Source organism: Mauremys reevesii, linkage group 8 (assembly GCF_016161935.1).
Source record: "Mauremys reevesii isolate NIE-2019 linkage group 8, ASM1616193v1, whole genome shotgun sequence".
NCBI classification, from domain to species: domain Eukaryota; kingdom Metazoa; phylum Chordata; order Testudines; family Geoemydidae; genus Mauremys; species Mauremys reevesii.
This window is the reverse complement of record NC_052630.1, coordinates 28,688,661-28,714,696: the sequence shown is the minus strand read 5'-3', so window position 1 is coordinate 28,714,696 and position 26,036 is coordinate 28,688,661. Positions and strand designations below refer to the sequence as shown.

At 42.7% G+C, this 26,036-nt stretch overlaps 1 protein-coding gene across 7 annotated transcripts in view; it reads left to right on the top strand.

The window, feature by feature from the left end:
* The window catches only part of SLIT3 (slit guidance ligand 3), a 781,907-nt gene that overhangs the window by 739,308 nt on the left and 16,563 nt on the right, over nt 1-26,036 (top strand). For all 7 annotated transcript variants that reach the window (XM_039485327.1, XM_039485326.1, XM_039485332.1 and 4 more), the window contains 2 exons: nt 10,465-10,705; nt 14,009-14,139. In XM_039485327.1, coding sequence (XP_039341261.1) covers nt 10,465-10,705; nt 14,009-14,139 — 372 coding nt within the window. The remainder of the gene's footprint in view (nt 1-10,464; nt 10,706-14,008; nt 14,140-26,036) is intronic.

The following is a 26,036-nucleotide window of genomic DNA, read 5'->3' as shown; positions in this document are numbered from 1 at the left end:
GAGAAACCCAGCTCCGAAGCACCCAGGCTCCTCTGCAGTTCACCTGGTGGTCTGCCACAAAGTGGGGCTTCTAGGATCCCAGGTCCTCCACAACCCAGCAGGTGCACTGCCCCTGAGCTGGGGACTCTAGAGTGCCCAGGACCCATAGCTCTAGAACAGCCCATATGCAGCCTGTCCCCGAGCTGGGGCTCCCTTCCCTTTTGTGGAGAATTTCAAATCTTTTTGGCAGTTGTTCCAAATCAGAATGAAACTGGATTTCCAAATATCAAAAGCCACCATGAAATGGCTTTACTGTTTTCTGCACAGCTCTAATGATTAGCCCTGATGCAGCACTTTTCAGCCATAGGATGAAGTGGGTAGGCAGTATTAGCCTCATTTTACAGAGGAGGAAATGACACAGAGAGCTTAAGGGAATTCCTTATATTCACATTGCAAATGAATAGCAGAGCCAGGATTTTAGAACCCAAATCTCCTCCTCCTCGGTCCATTGCCCTTGACTAAACCACCGCCCTCAAGCTTTGATTCTAAATTCCTACGATTCCATGCAGTGAATAAATCACTGTGAGGAAGAACTGTTTTAGAAATCAGCTTCTGATTTTTTTCATATAGTTCTTATAAATTGCCTTGAAATGTAGATTCGAGCTCTACTGACAACTTGTGTGAAATGAGTTTGGTGGTTTCAGCTCAGGTCCTACTGGTATTCACATCACCATATCACAACGATCACTGACTGCCTCACATCCCAGTAGTCTCAGAAGAGGCTTACGGGCTGAATGGGCGTTGGAGACTGAATTTGCCTTAAGCTCTTGGAGTTAGTCCACTCTCACTGCCCATCCAGAACAGTATCTGATCTTTTTCATAAGGAGCATTAAAATTCTGCTAACAAAAACTATCTGCTCATTATTCTCTTCATGCCTCTGGCCTTTTGTAGTTTCAAAGCACACAGCTCTGAATGGGAGTGTGACTTTTTTTGTTAAGATTGTAATTGCAAACATGTTGAGGGACAGAGTTCAGATCTGTGATGTGCAGGCATGCAAAATCACCTCCTGTGCATTTGCAAGATGTGCAGTGATATATGCCATAGGCATCAAACTACTAAGAGGATAGGATAACTTTGCAAATGTTTAAATACTGACAGAGGGAGAGAAGGTTTGAGGGAAAGAGGAGCCTAGGAAAGATAACTAAGGAGGTATGAGATGAAACTGAGCACAGACATGTTTGGCTAAATATCAGAAAGCATTTCAGTGAGTGTACAGAATAATCAGTCAATAGTTGTGTCTATACTATTGTAATAAATGCATGGTTCCCTAACAGCTTTGTGGTTATGACTGTGCTGTACATCATGGTCACATGGATGGGACAGTAATCGTGGGGTTAAAACCCATATTCCTCTGCTGAGGAAGCATATTTGCACAAGGGACAATCACCATTAGCTATAGCAGTCTAGGGCCTCAGGTGTAGAGTTAAGCACCTCTGAATGCCATTCAGTAGGAAATAGTAGTGTGCATTCACACACGTCATTTCATTATGGTGTGAGCTATTAATTGCTAATTTATAGTTGCTCTATGTGCAGTACTTTAAGGTAGCTTATTACTTAGTGTGATTTTCAAATACTTGATATGCTTTTCTTCCTGAAATGTTTTTTATGTGTCGTCTGTCCACAGTATGATTTGTTTACCCTGTGGATGAACTCTGTTTCTACAATTCATGAAACCCTATTGGGCAAAATCTGACTTGTCAAATGTTCTCTTTAGCAATCCATGGAACAGCAGTGTTGTTCTGCTAAATGTTGCTTCAGAGGGGAAACATATATTAACTCTGCTGAGCTTTACATAAACCATGTTGGTGTTTTTCTCCATTGTGTGGCTGTTTCAGAGCTGCCCCTTGTGATATTTCACTGCAGAAAATTCCACAGTGATGATTCAAATAAACAAGGATTATATAACCCCGTAGACTCAGGCAGCTTGGACAAGAAGGGCCAGACTTTGACTTCCGATCATTGGGTATACAAAAAGCCCCTGACAAACACTTGTGTGTAGTGTAACTTTTTGATGCTAGTAGCTGAACAGCTACAGCTCACTGAGAGAGCCAGTAAATGGGATGTGATTGCAGGGAGTAAATTACCCAGTGATTCATGTGGAGATTTGGGCATTAGAATGCTTTAGAAATCTTTGAGCAAGAAACTGACCACAGGCAAAACAGCTTCCTGTAGCACTTCCTCTTTGCTAGTGGAGGCTGGTATGGGCCAGGTGATTTTCCTAAATTCACATGAAAATATACAGGCTGAGGGTATGGCTACACTTGAGAGTTGCAGCGCTGGGAGTTACAGCGCTGGTCGTACAGCTGTGTAGGGAAAGCGCTGGTGTGTGGCCACACTCACAGCTACCAGCGCTGCAGTGTGGCCACATTTGCAGCATTTGCAACGCTGTTGGGAGTGATGCATTATGGGCAGCTATCCCAGCGTTCAAGTGGCAGCAACGTGCTTTTCAAAAGAGGGGGGTGGGGTGCAGTGTGACAGGGACCGGGGGAGAGAGAGAGAGTGGATTTTTGGAGCCGACACTGTGTATCAGCTCCCTGCCTTGCAAAATCAGAAATTTTTCCCAACCCCTTACTCTTAACTGCAGACAGCCTGCAGACCAGATAAGCAGCTGCTCCAGGACTCCCTTTCTCACCCCGGCCCCCGCTGTTTCTCTCGTCAAGCAAATACTCATCCCCCTGCCTGCCTCATTCACAGCAAGGTAGTGGGTTTATCTCATTTGATTGTTCAGTCAGTTACAGATTGATCACAGCAAACAGGAGCTGTGTTTGTTTTTTAGATAAGCAGCTCCCGGAGCCCCGAGTTCACAACAAAACAAAGAGAGGCAGCATAACAAAACAAAGGGAGTAATTTAGTTAAAAGCATTCTGGGATATCTCCTAATACCCTGGAGGCCAATAACAGCGCTGGTGTGTGGCCACACTTTACGAGCAGCGCTGTAGCACCAGCGCTGCAATGGTTATACCCCAAGCAGACCCAGGTGTACAGCCAGCGCTGCAGCCAGGGAGTTGCAGCGCTGGATGTGCCCTGCAGGTGTGGACAGTTACTAATTGCCGCGCTGGAAAGCCTCCACCAGCGCTGCAACTCTCAAGTGTAGCCATACCCTAAGTGCTGAGATACTAGTACTACCATTAATGTGTGGGACAGCCTAAGACATTTAAAGAGTCTGTTTTAGCTTCCCACTGAATTGGCCCTGGTTAGAGATTCACTTCCAACTGCCCTGTTAGAGCATTCACCAGCCAATCACAAGAGTCCTGATTTGAGACGACAGTCTGGCACACAATGAAACCAGGAGACTGCCCTAACTGAACATGTTCCATTGTTGTATGCAGTGTTCATGTAGCCATGTCAGTCCCAGGATAGTAGAGAGACAAGGTGGGTGAGGTAATATCAAACTTGTATTTAGCTGGGACACTCTGAATACTTTTCCCAGAGCTGAGGAAAAGCTCTGTGTAGCTCAAAAGCTTCTCTCTCTCACCAACAGAAGTTGGTCCAATAAAAGATATTACCTCGCTCACTTTGGGTACGTCTACACTACGGGATTATTCCGAATTTACATAAACCGGTTTAGCAAAACAGATTGTATAAAATCGAGTGCGCGCGGCCACACTAAACACATTAAATCGGTGGTGTGCGTCCACGGTCCGAGGCTAGCATCGATTTCTGGAGCGTTGCACTGTGGGTATCTATTCTGTAGCTATCCCATAGTTCCCGCAGCCTCCCCCGCCCCTTGGAATTTCCGGGTTGAGATCCCAGTGCCTGATGGGGCAAAAATCATTGTCGCGGGTGGTTCTGGGTAAATGTCGTCAGTCATTCCTTCCTCTGGGAAAGCAACGGCAGACAAGCATTTCATGCCTTTTTTCCCTGGATTGCCCTGACAGATGCCATAGCATGGCAATCATGGAGCCTGTTTTGCCTTTTGTGACTGTCACTGTATGTGTACTAGATGCCGCTCACAGAGGCGATTCAGCAGCGCTACACAGCAGCATGCTTTTGCTTTTGCATGACAGCAGAGATGGTTACCAGCCATACTGTACCATCTACCATACCATAAATCGGTAATAAGATGATCATGGTTACCAGTCCTTTTGCACTGCACCATTTGCTGCTGTCATAAGTGCCCCTGGCTGAGATCAGCCAGGGGCGCAAAAGCCAAAATTGAGAATGACTCCCTGAGTCAATCCCTCCTTTTTGGTATCTAAAAATAGAATCAGTCCTGCCTAGAATATGGGCAAGTGTACTAGAGAACCACTGTATCATAGAACCAGAGAGCACAGCTGCTCTGTGTCAGATCCTGCAGAAATTGAGCTGTATGCTATTCACAGGGGGTGCTCCTGCAACAACCCCACCTGTTGATTCCATTTTTCCCCCAGCCTTCCTGGGCTACCGTAGCATTGTCCCCCCACTTGTGTGATGAAGTAATAAAGAATGCAGGAATAAGACACAGTGACTTGTTAGTGAGAAATGAGTGGAAGGCAGCCTCCAGCTGCTATGATAGTCCAGATAGGACATTAAGCAGTGTGGAGGAGAGGAGCCCAGCATCCGGCTGCTAGTCCAGGGGCAATTGAATCTTTTCTTTGCACATGAAGGGTTGGGGCTGATGGAGCTCAGCCCCCTGTTGCTATGATGAGGACGGTTACCAGCCATACTGCACCATCTACCAGGAAAAATTAGGGCCAGGCGCCCTTGATCAACCTCACGGATGCTAGTCGGCATGGTTACCAGTCCTTTTGCACTGCCCCATGTGCCAATAGGCTGATGATAACGATGGATATCAGTCTTATTGCACCATCAGCCACCCATGGCGGGGGGGAGCAAGGATGTTGGTGTTGAGTTCTGCAGCCTCCCGTCTATCTGCAGCATTCAGTAAAGATAGGGTGACATGTAAAAGAGTCAAGAGAGGATTGTTTTCCCTTTCACTTCTGGGGGTGGGTGGGGGGGTGCGTAAATTGCCAAGCTATGCCCTGACCCACCGCGGACACTGTTTTTGACCCTAGAAGTATTTGGAGCTCAGCCAAGAATGCAAATGCTTTTCGGATACTGCAGGAACTGTGGGATAGCTTGAGTCCTCCAGTCCATGAGCGTCCATTTGATTCTTTGGCTTTCCGTTATGCTTGTCACGCAGCAGTGCGCTGAGTCTCTGCTATGGCGTCTGTCTGGAGATTTTTTTAAAATGATTTTGAATTTCATCTTCTGTAACGGAGCGCTGATAGAACAGATTTGCCTGCCCTTACTGCGATCACATCCGCATGGTCCATGCTGGAGCTCTTTTTTTATTTTGATTTCGGACTGCATCGCCACCCGTGCTGATCGGAGCTCCACGCTGGGCAAACAGGAAATATTCAAAAGTTCTCGGGGCTTTTCCTGTCTACCTGGCCACTGCATCCGAGTTTGCTGTCCAGAGCGGTCAGTGGTGCACTGTGGGATACCGCCCGGAGGCCAATACCGTCGATTTGCGGCCACACTAACCCTAATCCGATATGGTAATACCAATACTAGCGCTACTCCTCTCGTTAGGGAGGATTACAGAAACCGGTTTAAAGAGCCCTTTATATCGATATAAAGGGCCTCTCAGTGTGGACGGGTGTGGCGTTAAATCGGTTTTACGCTCCTAAAACCGGTTTAAATGCTTAGTGTAGACCAGGCCTTTGTCTCTGTAACTCAACTTGTCCATTCTAGTATCTGGCTAGCAGTTGTAGAGGCTGGTGTTAGAATCTGCTTTGATTAGTCCTCAAGCTTTCCTTAGTTCCCTGGCTGCAACTGACAAGAGTACTAATAATCAGTCAAGCCTGGGCATCCATGGGTCTGAGCTACTTTAGCAGCTGGGTTAAATTGGCAAGCAAGCTGACATGTTAGCAGTGCTCCTTTGTGTATCTAGGTTAGCTTCTGACAACACCGTTACTCTTTTTGTTCCCTTACCTTCTTGGAGACTGGACCCCAGATAACTCCATTGTAGAAAATGTAAGGGGTGTATTGCCCAGTAAAGTAACTGGACAAGGGCTTGTGGGGAGTAACTAGAGCTCATGGAAAAACTCTGCTACCCAATTGAAGACTGGGTTCCTTGCCTCAGATGGAGTGACACCCCTTCTCAGGATACAGCTAACTCACACTTGCCAGAGAGAACTTTTTAGCCTGCTACTCATCAGGAATGTTTTAAAGTGCGTATTTGTCTTTGGCATGCACCAGACTGAACCAAGTTTTGGGAAGAGAACAATTTCCCTGGGGAGGACTCCCAACTTCAGAAAATTCTAGCTGGCCTCCCTAGTTTCCGCTGATGAATTGAACAGAATGCTATGCTAGCAACGTGCTCAGTATATTTCTCAGGAGCAAAATATAAATAAGTGGTGGTTTATGTTTGCCCAGCAGCACTGCCTCCTAGACTACAGTTTTGAGGACACTTTTTTGTTTAAATGGGAAAATATATTAATAGGTTGTCCAGTCCCTCTGCAAAACTATGCTGCCTGGGTAGAGACAGAGGGCTCCAAGAGCAATGTTCCCCTTAGCCTGTGCTAAATACCGTCACTGTGACCCCTAAAAGCACAATGCATGAGCTCCAAGCAATGGGAAAGGAACAGATTCCTAATTAACTACTGCTCTCCCCAGCACTGTTCCCTAAGAGAAGAGCATTCGCTCTGAGGCAGTACTTCTGTGCACATGTGGAGTCCGGCTGTGTAATGTGGCTGCGTTTGTGTGGCAGATGAGGGAAGCATTTGGTAATACAATAAGAGAAGTGTTGAAATGCAATTTATCCTGGAAAGCCCAGTGAGATGATGGTGGCTGACAAGGAAGAAAGAGTGTTTAGCCACATTAGTATATTTGGATTTTGTGTCATGCTGGCCTTGGACTGGAGCAAACCCAGGGGTGATACACGTTGTAAAGTAGGCGGAGGCAGCCTGAGCACTGAAGGCCAGGCCTGCTGAACAGGATTTTGCCACCTCTTTCCCCACTCCCACCTCACAGTTCTATGTAATAGATTCCTGTCTGCAGTAATGACGCCGCCATGTACAGGGCCAGGCTGTGGATTTGGGGGAGAGTTAACAAGAGGATTATTGTGGCACAACTCAAACTTAGCAGACTGTTTGTTTAAACAGTGTGTGTGTGGATGGGGGTCGGGAGATCATTAGATCCCACTGGCTGCCTCCTGAAGTAGGTAGAGCTCAGCTGCTTACTCCTTCCAGCCCTTAGCCACTGGCTTATTCTTTCAAGCTTATTTGCCCAAAGGAAAGGACGGGAAACTAACTGTCAGAAAGAAAAAGGAAAGCGGAGGTTCCCTTTTGCATCTGCATTTCCCCCAAACCAGGGATACCCTTCTACTGGCTGTGAAAGCAGGAGTGCTGCAGAAGCAGGTTCAACTGAAGAATCCAAAATGTAATCAACATTTGTACTTTACTTACTCTTCTGTTTGTAAAATACTGGGCCAAATTCTGCTCTCAAATATGGTGTAAATCCAGAGTAATATCATCAGCTTCAAAACTTGACCCATCCACATTTCCTCAGACACAAATACCTCTATTGTATGGTACCAAGATGGCCCAGTTGGCTGCCTACTGAAACATCAATAGATTTAAGTCCAACATCATTCTATCACTGCAGTGAAATATTAGAGTGTTTTGCACTCATGCCACCTGTTGAGTGAGATGTTAACTATTTCCTTTCTCTGGTAAATTACCCATGAGGAAATCAACAGTGAAAAGTAGAGGATGCCATAACCCAAATTTCTTTACTAACTTCTATCTCAACAAAAGTAAATTCATGGCTAAGCTGAAGTTTTTATGGAATACATAACAGCTGTCCTATTTGCTAACAACCATTGCATTCCTAGTACTACTGCTTAGTAAAGGGATTAAGATTGTATTCTAACTTCAGTTGGGGATGCTTTCCATATATAGTCGTGGAGCCTAGAGGTTTCATCTCCTTACAGGAAGGGAGTTTTGTTTTGTTTTGTTTTTTTAATAAGAACTGTTATTCGGTGGAATTTCCCTGCAGAGCAGGAAATTCCCAGCAGGAATGGTTGGCTTTTAATTCTCCAGAACTGTACTGGGTATTCTAGCATTTTGTGTGTATGCATATGTCTTCCATAACTCTCTTATCAAAAAGGGGATGGAGACCGTGGTTGGAACGTGAAGCATCTCTGAGCACTGAGCATACATAACAGCAAAGTTCTGTTTGCATTCTCTGTGCACTGAGCAAAGATTTTTCATCATTTCATTTGTCATTCACAAGCTCCAGTGGTTCCAAGTGATCACAGAACTTTATGCTGTATTCCTTAGCACAAAGGTTTTATTGGTTTTGTAAAGCTACTGTAATTAGGAACTTCAGGGCATGCAGCAGGTGCATTGATGTGCTTTTCTGCTTGAGCGTCTCAGTGGGATTAGCAAACTGTCTGCTTAATGTGGCAGCCTAGCAGTGCTCATGGATGGTATGAGCATAGTGGGCGTACTGGGTAGAAATGTTCAATCTGCTTTTTACTGTTTAGTTTGTCAAGTAGAATTACATTGTAAGATCACTGCAGTTTTTTACACTCTCCCTTCCCTTCCCGCCACCCCCACAATATTGTTTTTGATATTTCAATGAAATTTCATCATCCCAGCTTGTTGGAGAAAGCAAGTAGTTTGGAACAAATTCCAGACATAATGAAGTCGGGGAAACAACACAGGAAATTGAACCATAGCTATGGTTGTAGATATGGGCCCAAGCCTCAAAGGCCAGATCAGATACAAAGTTCATGTGTGTATGCATTGTTTTGGCGCACAGATTTGGCCTATTAGACAGATAAAGTCAGACACAAAGTATGGCTCTGGATCAAAATATCCCTCTCCCCACCTCAGCTTTCATGAGTGCTCAGATATGACATTCCTGGTTTCAGCCACCTCTAACTATTGCAGACTTTACTCTCCTCAGAACTTTTTCAGTCCTTTAACATAACCAGAAGCTCACCTAAGAGGGATCTGATGTTCCTGTGGCTGCTAGAAGCAGCATCATTAGGAAACTGCCCAGCAAATAACATGGTGTCAGTGCCTTAGTCTTGATAAGTTTCAGAAATTGGTCACATGGCTAGAGATAGCACACTTCTTTTTTTTTTTTTTTACACTTTATACATAGAGAGTACGTCTACACTGCAGTCTGGGGTGTGATAGTAGGCATACCCATGCTAGCTTCACCCACACTAGCGCAGCTAAAAATAGCACCGTAGACACAGCAGTGTAAGCATTGGGCTAGCAACATGAGTACATACCGAGGGTCCTCAGTGTAGCAAGGCGGTCTGGTTCCCCGCCACCCCGAAGGGGGACGAGACTCTCTGGATGCCAAAGTGAGAGGAGCCAGCGAACCCTGCACCCACCCCTCAGAGGTCAAGGCGCAGGCCAGGAAGTATAAAAGCCCGACCCCAGAGCTCACTTGGAAGACAGCCACCAGAGAGGCCAGACGCCTGTGGCGTAGCTCCCACTTGGGAGGCCACGGCAATCGGCAGTCAACCCGAGGACTGGCCAGACCAGCCAATGTCTGATGCTAGCCCAAGCCCAGAGACGCTGCCAAGCTTGCCGCTCACCATTTACCCCGAGGAGCCCATGGTGTGTGACCCTTTGGAGGACGCTATCCGGACCCAGGTACCTCTAGAGGGGGAGGTAGGAAGTAGCCTGGGGGCAGCCGACCCTAGTCTGGCTGCAACACCGCCAGAGCCAATGTCAGTGTGTTGTGGCCAGGATCCCCACTGACACAGCAGCAGGTCTTCTACCGCTGCTAGGGCCCAGGGCCTGGGCTTGCTCATAGTGAACTCTTTGTTCAGCCCCTGCCTGAGGGCCTGAGCTACGGAGTGTTTGCCGCACAGCCAGGCTAGTTCCCCAGCACACCTGACCGAAGTAGCGACGCGTGTGGTTCCCCACTGCCCCAGAGGGGACGGGACCCGGCCGAACCGCCCTACACTCAGCTTGCTTGTACCACCAGTGCATGCTGAAGCCCACACTACAGCCTCTACCACTCTTTTTAGCATACTAGCATGGATATGTCTATCCATGTCTACCTTGGATTGCAGTATAGACATAGCCCTACTGTAAAGCAAACAGGTAGATCTTTTAAAACATTTAAAAGCAGGGCTTTGGCCTCATGGCTGCTGTTGTAAAAATAGAGATAGGCTCAAGCTGCAAAGTCTGAATCTGAAATGTTTCGAAGGTGTGTGTGTGTGTAGGGGGAGGTGACAATCAGATCTGGAGTTTTGGCTCAGTCCCTTGCCTAATGGTACCCTATTTGCATGAATGTAATTTGAAGAGGCCTCCTCCAAATATCTGTGAGCAGCTGGGAATCACAATGCCATGTGGTTTATTAGACTTGGGGAGTCACAATACAATGCGGTGTTTGAATCTCAGATCCTGGAAATGCTGCCAGAGTGCTAAAGGGTTGTGATAATTACAGGTGCTTTTTTTTCCTTTAAAGTGGACTCTTCTGTGAAAATCCCCCACCAATGGTTCTGCTACAGACCAGCCCTTGTGACCACTATGAATGCCAGAATGGGGCTCAATGCATTGTAGTGCACCATGAACCAGTCTGCCGCTGCCTGGCTGGCTTCGCTGGCCAAAAGTGCGAGAAACTCATCACCGTCAACTTTGTTGGGAAGGATTCCTATGTTGAGCTGCCATCGGCCAAAATCCGTCCCCAGGCAAACATCTCCCTTCAGGTATGTTGCACAGAAGAGGTAATGGCTCATCTGTCAGCCCAGTGTCCTTCCAAGAGATAACCTTTCAGTGCTTTTCATCCCAGAGGAAGTGCATTTATTGACCCACATAATGACAGACAGTTGGTGCCGTGTTGGGAAGGTGACAGTGGCTGCTCTGCAACTGTGCTGTCACATTATGCAGCAACTGAGATAGTCCCGTCCCTGGTTGACCCCCAGCCTCTCCACCCTGTTACGTTCTGAGACTTGCATAACAAGGTGGTAATGGCTGTTTAAATAGGGACTGTATCTTCAAATTTCCCAGTCTGACTGTTGATGTACAGGTTAGCCTTTTATCCTTCATCAGTGAATGTTTAATAGTAGGGCACAGCATTGTAAAAAGATGCTTCTTTAAATGGCTTTTTCCAGAAATTAGACTGCTCAGGCATTACTTTGCATTTTCACTTAGACAAAAGTGGGTAGATTTTGGTTTAATGTCTGCTTAGATCACATCAATTTGCTTTGTGTTATGTGTTTTAGAAGACAACAGAAAATAAACATTATGGTTACCATGACTCTCCTGCAGTATTTGTTTTTATTTTCTGGATCACAGATGCTTTGGATTGGAGCCACTAAATCCAATATTAGATCCATGTCTTTTGGAAGTCATTTGGACATACAAATACAATTTTAAAATATGCCTATCTCATTTGAATTATAATTATTTTTCCATTGGCCTAGGATAACAGGGGGGAAAATCTGCCCCTTTTAACAGTTTGTAATAAAGAGAAAAGAGAAACATAAAATTAATCTGTGACATAATATATCTCTTCCATATACCCACTACTTAGGCACCTGAACTGCTACCATCCCAGCCTCACCCTATGAAAGTGGTACTGCATTTTAGATGATGAATGAGGATATGTGTGAGAGAGAGAGAGATTATCGCATTAGTCTTCCTTCATTTTTGCTTTATTTTCTCAGTTTAAAAAAGAAATGGCTTCTGGTGGTGCAAGTAGTGTTCCAGAACTACTTGTGAGAGCGTAAATTCAACATAGTCAAAACACCAGTGGGAAAGACTTTCAAGACGGGACTAGATTTCAGGATTAAGAACTGATTTTTTCAAAGGCTTATTTAGATGGTTTCTACCAAGTTTGTTCTGTTGACTGAAAAAATATTGTAAATTTCTATGTCTGCCACAAAAAAAATCTACAAATAATATTCATAAAGGGTTTTGCCAAAAACCACAGAAGGGCCTGATCCCAAGGCAACTGAAGTTGATGGGACTCTTTCCACTAACTTTAACAAGTTTTATATTGACCCAACATTACCACCACCTGTTTAGATTAATGTCTTCTATCATAGCTAAAGGAACCGCCTGGAATCATAAGATCAGAATTTTGCCTCTCTATCAAAGGCCTCACCTCCTGAAGATTCAACCAGTTGAAAATATAAATAATTTTCGAACATTGCATGACTTGCTTAGCATTTCTTTGTAAGTTGCTTTTTAAAAAATAATCTTTATTATGATGTAGATAATGCAGAGGCCAACTAGTCTGTGTACTCAGTTTATATGAGAGAGCAATTAGCTCCATGTAGACAGATTACTTTCTCCTTTTTATTTTTTCCAAATTCTCTCATTTCAGATCATAGGAAAGTCTCTCAAAGACTCTAGAAAGTCTGATATTCTCAAGGGCTCCACTGTACCATAGGCTAAGTTCAGAGCTTCAAACCCTTGACATTTTCCCTTTAAGTAAAATGTACAAGGAGGAAATGTCTCCCAGCAATAACTCGGGGGCCAGGCCTGCTTGTTACATAGAACACCCACAGATGGTGTTCTCAAATCTTATTTTCCAGTTTAAATATTGTTTCTGCTTCTGTTAATTAATTGCCAACAATGTAAAATTGGGATACCTCCATGGCCATTAAAAAGGGGGATTAAAGAGAGCTTCCTATTAAAACATACTCATAAAAGAATGAAAATCATGCTCTCTTAAGGGGCAAAGAAGAGTGTTTGTTTAAATAAAAATAGATTAAAATATTTAACTGTTTAGTTGTGCCACTTAACTGCTATTAAAAAAAACCAACCTTTGCAATATTTGTTGCAAAAATAACTTTGAGGCAGATTTTGTTCAAAGTATTTCTTGTCCTACTTTTTCTACTCTCACTTTTAGGGGCACCTCATGGGAAGGTGAATTCATCACCTGTGGGTTTAGGCTTTTGGGTATCTTTTGGGTATCTTTTAGGACACTAAAGATGGAAATCTAGGAGGGACTGAAAGGTTCTTATACTCTGACCCTCTGGATCAGCCTGGCTTGGTGATAACTAGAGTTGGGTGAATAATTATAATGTATAATCCATTAGGCACACTTTAGTTTCTCTTTGTGTTCACAGAATGTCCATGATCAGATTGAAATGGTCTCAAGTTTATTTGTTTGCAATTTTGATAACTTAATTGACTCTGTATCTTGCCTCTCTAAATCCCTAATTCAAGCTGTTGCTTGAATTGTTAAATGAATCATGTGCTTCCAAAAAACAGTCACAATTCACTCTTAGAGATTCAAGAGAGAAAGATTGGAATTAGAATTGTGCCCCTTCACCTCCTAAAATAGAGGTCTCTACCATTTTTACTAAAGAAAGCACGTTGGGCTAGTGGCTATGGTAAGTCCTTTTTTTGTGTCAAGGCCCAGCAGCTAAATGACATCTCAGTCACTCGCTCATTCACACAAAGACACTACATCGGGGTTAATCACATTCCCTAGTGAGATGTGAGGTTTTCACAACTGGGTTTTAAGTTCAATTTCCATTAACATTTGAAAGTGCAAGATTTAAAAATCACGGCCCATGAGCATTTGCACTAGTAAAATTCCATTGCACAAATGTTCAGGGAATGTATTTCAAAGGGCCTAAGTAAATACTTAAAAAAATGGGAATGGCTCTTAGCAAAACAGTATTTGCAGAATTGACCTGCCTCTGCCAACCAAAGTTCATAACGGCAACTGAATGGCCTATATAAAATGAGTTTAGCGGCTCCTGTCCAATACCTAGAGTCCACCGTGCAAAATTCACCATTACAGTCTAAACCTTTGTTGACAGTCTTAAGAGACACCAAGGATAGAATGGGTGTGGAATTACCCCCTCAGTTCATGGTCAATGGTTGAGGCAGTTTGGGGGAATTTTCATTGCTAATGCTCTTGCTGTATCTGATTTTAAAAATGTCAGTAGAGTTGTTAGTCTAAATATAGGATCCTTCCATATGATACAGGTTTAGTGTTTCCATTTTTATTAACTCTAAAGCATCCTCACCTAACTGTTGATGTTTCACAGGTAGCGACGGATAAAGACAATGGCATCTTATTGTACAAAGGGGACAATGACCCTTTGGCTTTGGAGTTGTACCAAGGACATGTGAGGCTTATCTATGACGCACTGACCTCTCCACCCACCACAGTGTACAGGTAAGTTCCTCCACCTAATCTATTACAGGATGCACTGTTCCCCAAAAGATGGAGAGGTGGGACTGTCTATGAAAAATCTTTGTCAGAGTACGTGACAAGCTCTTTTATTTTTTACTTATCTGTCCCAGGTTGAAATTGCATTTCCCCCTTCCCCCCATCTCCAAATATCTAAAACGTCTGTTTCGTTAACTGGGAATCTTTTGTCTTCACAGACTGCAAAATTAGGGTGGTTGCATTAACCTCTGCTAAGAAGTCAGTGTTTTTATCAGTTACTTCCCAGTTGTATACGAGTTATTGCAGTTATTTCCTATTCTGAGAGAAAGGAAATACTGTGATTTCACAGATATTACAGTGTGGTAGCTTTTGGTAAATGCTGACTTTGCAACTGTTCATTGTAATCAATTTCCTCCTCTGGATATCTACAGTAATCTCAGAATCCTGAGAGAGACAGCAATAGAATGTAATGCCAGTGGTACAGGATTGCAGTTTGATAAAATGGGACAGGAAGGGCTTGACTTTATTACAGAGCAGATGTTTTTAGAAGCACTGATACCTGCATCAACAACAAAATAAAAAACATCGCTAATGGAATTAAACAGAAGGACAAGTGTGACACAGAGTCATCTGGATTCCAAAAGCCTGCAATTTGGAATTTCAGACATTCCGAGGGATACAAGAGCAAATCTCAATTCATTAACCACAAGAGAGAGAACCAAAGACAAAAAGGGCATAAGCCATATCCAAAGTGAGTTTCTTTTATTAGGACCCGACAGCAGTGCCCACAGGTCTTTCCTCCACCAGAGCCTGCTCCAGACTGACTTCCCTCTGCTAACCTAGTCCCTGATCTGCCAGACTTGTTTCATATGGTCATACCCCTCTACCCATACAGAGCCTGTTAAATTCAGTGACAGGTGCCAAGGTCTGCCTGCATGGATGTCATTGCAGGAATCAGGGCTTTATTTTATATGCTGGTGAGGTTACCCAGCTTGTCTTGCTCTTAAAGGGGTAGTCCCCTATCACAGCAATTATAAAGATGCAGTTTATATGCAGGTAAAGAGGATGATGCTGAAACTTTTTTCCTAAAGATTTTGTCAATACTTCATGTGAGATTTTAGTCCCCCAGAAACAAGGCAGACGTATAATTGCCTCTGGCGTTAGTTGCTGTCTCTTCCTTTTGAGAGCTGAGATATATGTAACAAACGAAAATAAATCAGTGGGCTGCTTTCTATTCATGTGGTGTAAAGACTAATTAGGCAATGCAATGCTATCAGCAGGTCCTGTACTGGAACAGGAAGGCCCGTGATTAGGTCTGTGCTATTCTGTCCACCCTAGGAAGGAACAAAGGGTTTTGTTGGTGATTTTCACCGGTGATGCCGGCTTAGTGAGAGAGGCATGAAAATTTACTCTTTATTCAGCTGCTAATCCTAATTGATTCCATGTTAGAGCAAAGCCAAAGTTGTTAAACAGTTTTATGCCACTAATTAGAACATAGGGGAAGGCTCATTATCTGCAGACAGCACACCAGGTGACAGATCCTAGTGGGAGCCTGCTCTCAATTGTCAATGGCAGAATGGTGCAGTGACAGGAGCTGTTTCTGACATCATTGTGCTTTATGGATCCGCTACCTTCTGGCAAAGTTGCCGGAGATGGCAAGCATCAGTGTCCTCATTATTCCCGTGCCCTTCGTATTGATAAGGAGGAGGTCTCCATTCAGAAAGACACCTCGTTACCATAAGATTAATGGCCTGTTCACTACGTTTGGCACCGTGTGATCTGTTGAGATGGGAAAGCTGCTGCTTAATGCGATGCCCTTTCTGAAATGTCACCCTAATCTTTTATTAGTTTAAGGAGTACAGCAGAATGGGATTAGCATGAAGCTTGATGGGAAAAGATTAGGCTGATTGAGAAAAACTGCAGCTATAGAATGTCAAAAAGAGACTTCTAAATGAATTTTAAAACTTGTTTTCCTTAAGGATGGGGGAAGGGAGAGAAACCTGCTTGTCTCCATAGATTCATGGAGTTTAAGGTCAGAGGGGACCATTAGATCATCTAGTTAACCTCTATATATCACAGGCAATTACATTTCACCCAGTTATCCCTGTATTGAGCCCCAGTAACTTGGGTAGGACTAATGCATAACTTGTGCTAGGCTAAAACATAAATTCCAGAAAGGCATTCAGAAGATAGCAAGAGATGGAGAATCAACTACTTCCTTTGTAGTTTGTTCCAATGGTTAATCACCCTCACTGTTAAAAGTGTATGCCTTGTTTCCAGTGGGAATTTGTCTGACTTCCACTTCCAGCCGTGGGTTTACGTTATGACTTTCTCTGCATATTAAAGAACCTGTTAGTACCTGGTACACCTCTACCCCAATATAACGCTGTCCTCAGGAGCCAAAAAATCTTACCACATTATAGGTGAAACTGCGTTATATCGAACTTGCTTTGATCCGCCAGAGCATGCAGCCCAGTCCCCCTGGAGTGCTGCTTTTCCGCGTTATATCCGAATTCGTGTTATATCTGGTTGTGTTATATCGGGGTAGAGATGTACTTTCTTCCTGTGGATGTATTTGTACACTGTAATCAAGTCACCTCTCAATCTCCATTTTGACAAGCTAAACAGATTGAGGTCTTTAAATCTCTCACTGTGAGGCATGTTCTCCATCTCCAACTTTTCAATAGTCTTTTAAGAATGTGGGCACCAGAATTGCCCATAGTACTGTAGTATCGGGCTCACCAATGCCATATACAGAGGTGAAATCTCCTTGCTACTCCCATGTCTAATGTGGTCAAATGGGTTATGTAAAGTGACTGAACACTCCTAGGCTTACATTAGATATATACTGCCTGGCTTTGAGGATCTCTTTCAAATCTTTTGGACCAGATTTAGCCCACAAGTACCACCAAGAGCTGTTGCACCCCAAGGGAAATATACCCCCAGGCAAGGATAAGAAGTGTCTGCTGGGAAAGAGGGAGGCTTTACATTCAAGCAGGGGCTCTTCAGTAGGCTCTTCATCAGTTGAGGCTGCAGAGAAGATGCAGATCACCTTCTTTCTGTTGTGCCAGCCCCTGTGCTATTCTGGGACCTTTGGGGCTGTCCTGGCTGTGGATGGTTCACGACAGGCCCACTAGCAGTCTTTCCATCATTGGTGATTCTGAGCCATAGTCTGCATAGTCAAGTGAACGTGGCCCAGTGGACTTAAAACAGTAGAACAGCAATGAAATAAAGATAATGAGTGACTAATATAGTTAATCCCGGGGGGAGATAAGATGTTGTTTTGGCTTTCTAACTTCGTGTTTTTCAAAAAAATTTCTTTGACTTGTCTCAAATGCCACGTGATCCATAATGTTCACACATTGTTCTTTTTAAAATCTCATCCTAAAGACCCATGCATGGCAAACTGCCTGGAATGATCTCAGTTTATCTGATTATAATGGGTTCAGTTGACCCTCCCTGGCTTTGAACCTGCTGTTTCAGTGTATTTCAAACTTGGCGGCTTTAGATTATTAAACCATTCCCGCAAGCTAATGATGGTGTAAGGAGTGCTAGAAAGATGGATGAGGAGTGCATGCTGGGTTCTGTCAGATTTATTTCCCCTCTTGTTAGTATAGTGCCAGTAACATGTGGTATTCCTCAAATGGTATGATTAAGAAAAGGGAAATCTGTATCTATAAGTTTGAACTTCACCTCACCTGCTTTGGAGTTTTGAGATGATAGGCTTCCTTAGGACTGTTACCCTGGAGGATTAATCAAGCATGGTGAAAATGGCTTGTTAGCAGGCCAGGTGAAAGTAGCTTATACTGCCTGTTGGGTGTGTTGCTTTGTTTTTGTTTTTGGGTGTGTAGTTGTTTTTGGGTTAGGGGGATACACATTGCAGGATCTTACTTGCTCCCTTCAGTGCCTTTGTTTAAGTAGAATTATAATGCAAAGTTAGTTAGGAAAAGACTACCGTATATACTTGTTCTTTAGCCCGTTCATTTATAAGCTGACCCCCCAAGATGGATAGGTAAGACTAGCAAAAACTGTATGACCCTTTCATAAGCCAACCTTATATTTCAGGGGTTGACAAACTTTGGCTCCCGGCCAATGGGAGCTGCTGGGAACGGCAAACCGCGGACACTGGGAGCTGAGGGGCTCCATGCCTGGAGACGCTCCAAGTAAACAAAATGTCCCGACCCATCAGCGGCTTACCCTGATGGGCCAGGAGCCAGTTTGCCAACCCCTGCTATATTTTAAAATCTGGCATCACAAGAAACACTCAAAAGTTTTGCTAGAATTATTTTAATGTAATCTAACGAAAAACCTGTTGTTGTTATAATAATAACTGAACAAATATGTATTCGCCTTCAAAATTAGTCAAAACTTAAAATCAGTAAATCGCTATTTAAAACAAGTAACTTAGAACAATATGAGACTTTAAAAAGTCTTAAAATCCTTCAAAGTCTGAATCAATCTCTGATTCACCAAACAGTTGAATAAACTCAGCTTCAGTCACAGCTGCATTGTCATTGTAGATGTCGGCAGCGTTGTCTTCAGAGTCAGATTCCTTCTCATCATCAGCCTCTGTTGTGTCATCATCAAATATGGCATCGTCTTCTGACCCATCGAGTGCATTGCTGATACAGCATTTCCTAAATGATTTTTCTACCATTTCCGAGGGAATGGACACCCACGTGTCCTTGATCCACTGGGCGACCAGATTGATTTCGGGCTTCATAAGATTCCTGCCTTTTGTCAACTTCCCGTGCCTGAGCACATCCATTCAGACCACATTTTGTGTAGCCTGTCTTTAAAGGGTTTGTTCAGGCAGACATCAAGCAGTTGTAGAACTGAAGTTAAGCCTCCGGGTATTACAGCCAAAGTAGTTTTCATATTTTTGGCCACATTTTTCACCTCATTCGTCTTGTGTGCCCTGAACATGTCCCAAACACGCATAGCACGTTTCTTGAAAAGTGCTCCTGGTCTCTTATTCCACACTTTTTCCAGCCATTCAATAGTCCCACTTTCATTCATCCATCCCTTTTTGTGTGCACGTATGATGACACCAGCAGGAAATTTCATGTTTTTAGGCAAGGTTTTTCTTTTAAAAACAACAACAGGAGGGAACTTTGATCCATTTGCCAAACATGATAAAACCACCATAAAATGGATTTTTTCATGGCCAGTGGTTTTAAGTAAAACTTTTTTTTTCACCAACACCAGTTACCGTTCTGTTGCTCGGGAAATTGAATGTCTTTGGTGTTTCATCCATATTTCCTATTTGTGACAGTTCAAATGCATATTCCTTTTGATATTTTATAATAAACCTTTGGAAAGATTCGATGTTTTCTTCCAGATCTCTAGGCAGCTTTTGCGCTATCTTTGTTTGCTGACGAAGACAGAGACCATGACGGTTCATGAAGCAAGTACACCAACCCGCTGATGTAACAAACATTGATGGCTTTACTGACTTGTATTTGTCGTCTTTCAACATTTGCAAAGCATGCAAATGAATTCCAGTTCTAGTGACAATGTACCCATTTTGTCGACATTCAACAGCCCAATTATTGAGATCTTTCTCTAGCTCAGGAAATGAAGAGCACCTTGTTGGACATTTTTTCTTGCTTCTAGGCATGTCTTTTAGTGTTGTTTTATTTTTTCACCATTCTCTTACTTGCTCCTCATTGATACAGAATTCACAAGCAGCGGCGCAGTTATTATTTGCTTCTGCATATTCAACAACTTTAAGTTTGAATGCTGCATGATAAGAAGACCTTTTTCTTTTGATTTCACCGTTGTTCATTTTAAATACTAGTATGAACATAGATTATTATTAATATAGTTGTAGATTTTGTAGGACTTTATATAGGAATGTCACCTGCTTTATCACTGTGAAATTATTATTGTTCTTTGTTTATTTCAAAGCAGCCCTGTAGATTGGCATGTCTGTAGGGATAACAGGCTATTTCAATTTTATTAGCAATACCATCAATTCTGCACGTTATATTTTCATATTGGCTTGAGACTTATGAGGTCCATTTCAAGCCAATCTAGTCCACTAAACAAAGCCTTTGCAACTTTAAAAGGCTGCTGTATTGACATCAATAAATGGGCTGGCAAACTTTGGCTCCTGGCCTGTCAGGGTAAGCTGCTGGCAGGATGCTTTGTTTACCTGGAGCATCTGCAGGCATGGAGCCCCTCAGCTCCCTGTGACTGCAGTTCGCCGTTCCCAGCCAATGGCTGGGAATGGCGAACCGCAGCTACAGGGCGCTGAGGGGCTCCATGCCTGCAGACACTCCAGGTAAACAAAATGACAATGTATTAGATATTCAATTCAATGATTCCATAGAGTTTAAAATCATTAAATTTTGGTGTAGACCCGTTTATAAGCTGACCCCCACTCTTTGATGCGTCACTTTTTTAACAAAAATATTTGGCTTATGAACAAGTATATATGGTAATTGGCTGTTCGTTCTGGACCTACTTTAAATTTCTCCACTCCTGTATTATGACTTGGATGGAAAAGTCAAAGTTTGAATTAATGTTTTCTTGAGTACTAGCCATAAAGTCAGGTAGAAGTCAGCAAATATCCATTGTATGAGATTATACAAAGTATATTGCCAAGCTGCAAGGAGATGGAAGTTAATATATGAAAAACTCTAGATTAAAATTGGCCTTTAAGAAAACATCCTACTGCCCTATTATGGGTGAGGATCACTTTTGAATTGCAAATTAAAGACAACCTGAACCTCATGGTAAACATTTTACAAAAGATCCACTCTGTACAGAAGCATTGCTATTCATTGTTTCCTCTCATCACTTTAATTATTGCTGAGGATATATGTCGGAAAACAAAATTCTGTTTTGTGAGCATTCTAGTTTTTAAAGCCAGATTGCACCAATAACATACACCATAGACTTTTCACCCAGTAATTTCTTCAGTGGGGAGAATTACTCTTCCCCACTATATTACTGAACACTATTGAACCCAATAATGAGTGGATAAACTAGAACGTATCTTTTAGAAGGATAACCAGTCTCAGCTGAAAAACTCCAAGTGATGATGAACTTACTACTTCCTCCCGCTGAGCTGGTCCAGTGGTTAAAACTCCAAACTGGAACTAAGATGCCACTTTCTACATCCAACTTCAAGCCATTAGATTTACTTCATGCATTTGTCTTCTAGAGTAAAGAGCTTCCTAATTTCAACTATCTTCTATTTCTGTTATGTTCTTGATCCAGAGCATGACCTTGTTCTCTGCTTCTTTATTTACACTGATGTGAACTTCAGTGACTTCAATGGAATTATTCCTTATTTAATGGCTCTGAGTGAGATCAGACTTTGGCCAACAATCTGATAATGTAATGTTCTCCACTGTAACTGACATGTTGCAACCAGACTGTCACTTCAGGTGAAGAATGCGAAGCAGAAGTCAGTGATCTCCTAAGAAACATAGAAATTTCATGTAAATTTCCTGGCAGCAATAAAAATGTAGAAATGTAAATTATTAGTATTAATTCTGCTTACCATATTGACTGTTTCTCTTTCAGTGTCTAATCCCAAATAATGCCAGAGTTCTTTACAAAATTTAGAAGAATGTTCAGCTAGTGTCTACTGCATAAAATATAGACATTACATAAAATGCCATTAAGTAGTCTACAAAAAAAATCTAGTGATCTGATTAGTATGTGTATAGGAAGGATGGCTGTTCTTATAGTTAAAGCACAAGACCTGAAGTCAGAATAGTTGAGGTTGGTTTTTTTCTTGGTTCTACCACATGCTTTCTATGTGACCTTGTGAAGGACACAGGTGTAAATCCTGTTCATGGTACATGTCTCAAGTAATTGGGTTAGGTGCTGGGGATCTCTGAGAGATAGGATTTCTTCCTCCACAAGGCTGCAGAACAGAAATGGATTCTCTCATGCCCAGAAAAGGGCCCTCAAAGTGATCGAGTGTTACTCTGTGCCTATTGTTGAACCTTTTTACAGAGCGCAATGGTTGATGGGGCAGAAGAACATGAGGTCCACCAGATCTCAACCCATCTATCCTTATCTACTGTCAATCATACTCCAAAGCATGTGATAGGTAACTGTCAACCCCTGCAGAGCTGGGTTCTGTAGTGTGCAGCGGCTCCCCAAATCCTTCCTCAAGCAGTGGAACCGCAGCAGTTCCCCTGTATGTAAAAACCTCCAGCTGGCAGGGAAAGGGAGACAGGATATTCCCCTTATATCTCTGTACCTCTAACTGTTCATCAGTAAAGGGTAATATGACTTCTCTGCCCCCCCCAGAGAGTTGAGCCTTACTTCTGTAATGCATTGAGCTCCACAGAAGGAAAGTGCTATAGGAGGGCAAAAGCATTAATTATCATTAGAATAATTATTAGAGTTTGTCAAATACAATATTCATCAAAAGTCTGATTGCAGAAGCTGACTGTCTGTATGACTGGTCCTTTTTATTCCAATACCTTTATCCCCTGCAGCTTTTGCTGTGTTGATCCCCAGTGGGATCTCTATTTGATGCTGCTGAACAGTCTCCAAATAGACTGTCCTCAGAGATTTCCATGAGATGTCAGCAGGTCCTTAACAGTTATGAGTATTTGCAATTCATTTTGTTCTCTCTACCACACTTTCATTTTTTCAGGTCCCCCTTAGAGATTTTTGCATCAAATATAATGAAAGCAACTGGCATTAATCTCTGACCTACACAGTAAATGTTGTAAAATTCATCTTGCATGAGCCAAGGCAAAGGATGGATGAATTCAGGCTTAGGAATCAAATACTTGATTTTGTGTTATTCAGGAACAGTCTGCTTCTGAATGCTTTGAGGGTATAGTTTCATCCTTCAGGATTCATTTGGATTTATATAGGCAAAATCCTGTTGGCATTAGATGTTTTATATGTCATTCCCTTAAGTATGAGAATATATGCTTAAATGATATTGGGGTTTTTTACATCTTAGCTATCTGTCCTGCACTCAGTACATAATAACAGAGTGCCTAGAAACAATATTAACATCTAGAAACCAAATCCAGATGCTCTATGCTAATGTTTTATAGGTTTATTTCCAACCTCAGATAAACCAGTACCCTTGACTTTATAACAACAATATCTATCTCTTATATAGCACTTTACACCAGTAGCTCTCCAAACACATTACAAAGAAGGTCAGTATCACTATTCTAAGCCGTAAGTTAGTATTAGCCACACTCTAGTTTGCAAATTGCTCTGCAATATTGTGTCATGGTGTTGGAAAAAGGAGAAAACTACAATACCCTGTGCAGCTTCCATACAATAAAACAATAAAACTGCTTCTAAGCATGGGATTTGCAAGGTCTTCTGCTGTACCTGAATCAGGTGTTCAGCAGTATTGGTCAAAAGAAGAATTAAGAGGTGGTGTGTATATAGGCACTTAATAAAGAAAGCAAATGGAAGGGAGATGTTGTAATAGGCTGAATCAGTGGTGGGTAGGTAGGGTTAAATCCTGAGGGTTGCTGAGTACCTGTAAGTAACTCTGACTACAGTGGCAGTTGCAGGGTTTCTACTTTCCAGGATCAAGTCCTTACATCCTTATCCAATGAGAAGAAAATTATTGTCAATCAACATATCACTATTTCCTTTTATTTCTGTGGCATTCTGCCTGATACTGTGGAGGTTTAAGTGTGAACTGAAATGGCTAGTAAATATTCAGGAGTCCATTTGGGTGTGTTGGAGGGTACTTGTCACCTGTTCCTTGTATTGAGTGGCTGGGATGAGCTGGGATAAATTCAGTGCAGGTTTTCTGTTAGGAACTGCATGGCCACAGCAGGTGTAATTGTTAAATGATAAGAATGTCCTCCACCCCAGCAGGTAATTGATTCAGTCTTCAGTCTATCCACAATATATCCTTGCCTCCCTTATGAGAAGTTGACACTTAAAATATGACAGAGCAGAGCAAGGTTTTCTGACACCCAGTGAGCACAAGTAAAAGCAAATTGATACTAGACCAGCTTCCACGTAGTTCTGTTTCTGCATATATGAACCATGGTCTCATGCTGAAATCCACTTCCAGTGAATATGTGAGAGAGGTATGCAAACCCAAGCCAGTTGTTTTCTAAATGTCCTAAAAGATCATTGATCCACAATAAAATGTTCTGTTGTCAACAATGGCCAATACTAGATACTTCATAGGAAGGTGCAAAGACCCCCATAATACAATATTATGGAATAAAACTGCTTATAGAGAAAATAACTTTCTAAGCTCTCCACCCACGAGTAGATGGTTTACACCCAAAGCATAAGAGTGTTCTAGAATTCTTTACTGAGTTATTTCAATACATGTACCTGGTGCAGAAGTTAGGCTTGCTCCTTTATAACTCCCAGGGTCACCCTAGTGCCTTTTTAGCAGGTAGGTAAGACATTTGCTACTCTCCAGGTCTCCAAACAGGAGTGGAGTTTGTTTATTTTCAGGGCAGGTGAAGCACGTACTTATGAATACACCGCCACCAGAAAATAAAGTGGAAAGTATTTCATTTCCTGGCTATATATCAGGTTTCTAACTAGACACTAGTTCTCTTTCTTAGTGCCTAGCTTCCAATTTCAGCTGAACAATTTTATCCACTCCCTGTCATTCAAGCTGAAAGCATTTTAAATTACCTTCAGCAGCAGCAGTGGTCACTGTCACCAGCAACTGCTTGTGAATGGTGTGTACCAACACATTTTCAAAAGCATAAAAGAAGGGCCATTGTTGGTGGGGGCTTTAAGCATTCGTTATTCTAGAATGGACCCTTGAAGATACTTGCTACATTTTCTTGTCAGAAGAGGCAAAGGATTTATGCCATACTGAATGCTGAAGCCAACATTGCTTTCAGTGGTGATTTGACACGAGGTCTAAAAATGAAACCCAGCAGCCATGTTTCGTTGTGAGGCATGCATGTGCAGGTCAAGTTTTCCCTCTGCTTGGTGGCTTCATTCTTGTCAGTGATACAGGTACCTAATTGTAAAATAATTCTATTCTCTGACCAGTTAGGATTCTTGCATTTCAGTACTTGTCTTAGAGCTACAAGTCATTCAGGGCTGGTCTTCACTACTGCAGTAAATCGAGCTAACTTACGCAACTTCAGTTATGTGAATAACATGACTGAAGTCGACGTAGTTAGATCCACTTACTGCAGTGGCCACACTGCACTGTCTTGACGGGAGAAAATCTCCTGTCGACTTCCCTTATGCCTCTCAGGGAGGTGGAGTACACAAATCGATGGGAGAGTGCTCTCTCATCGATTTAGCGTGTTTTCACCAGACCCACTAAATTGACACTTGCTGCATCGATTGCAGCAGTGTCAATCTACCGGATAGTGTAGACATGCCCTCAGTCCTTGCCAGTCCTACTGTGATGTCTGCAGTCATCCATATTTTCTCAGGGTGCAATCTCTTTATCATGAAAGTTGAACTTACAAATGTAGAATTATGTACAAAAAAATAACTGCATTGAAAAAAAAAACAATGTAAAACTTTATAAGTCCACTCAGTCCTACTTCTTGTTCAGCCAATCGCTCAGACAAACATACTTGGTTACGATTTGCAGGAGATAATGCTGCCCGCTTCTTGTTTACAATGTCACCTGAAAGTGAGAACAAGTGTTCGCATGGCACAGTTGTAGCCGACGTCGCAAGATATTTCCATGCCAGACGCACTAAAGATTCATATATTCTTCATCTTCAACCACCATTCCAGAGGACATGCGTCCATGCTGATGATGGGTTCTGCTCAATAACGATCCAAAGCAGAGCGGACCAATGCATATTCATTTTCATCATATGAGTCAGATGCCACCAGCAGAAGGTTGATTTTCTATTTTGGTGGTTCGGGTTCTGTAGTTTCCGCATCTGAGTGTTGCTCTTTTAAGACTTCTGAAAGCACGCTCCACACCTTATGCCTCTCAG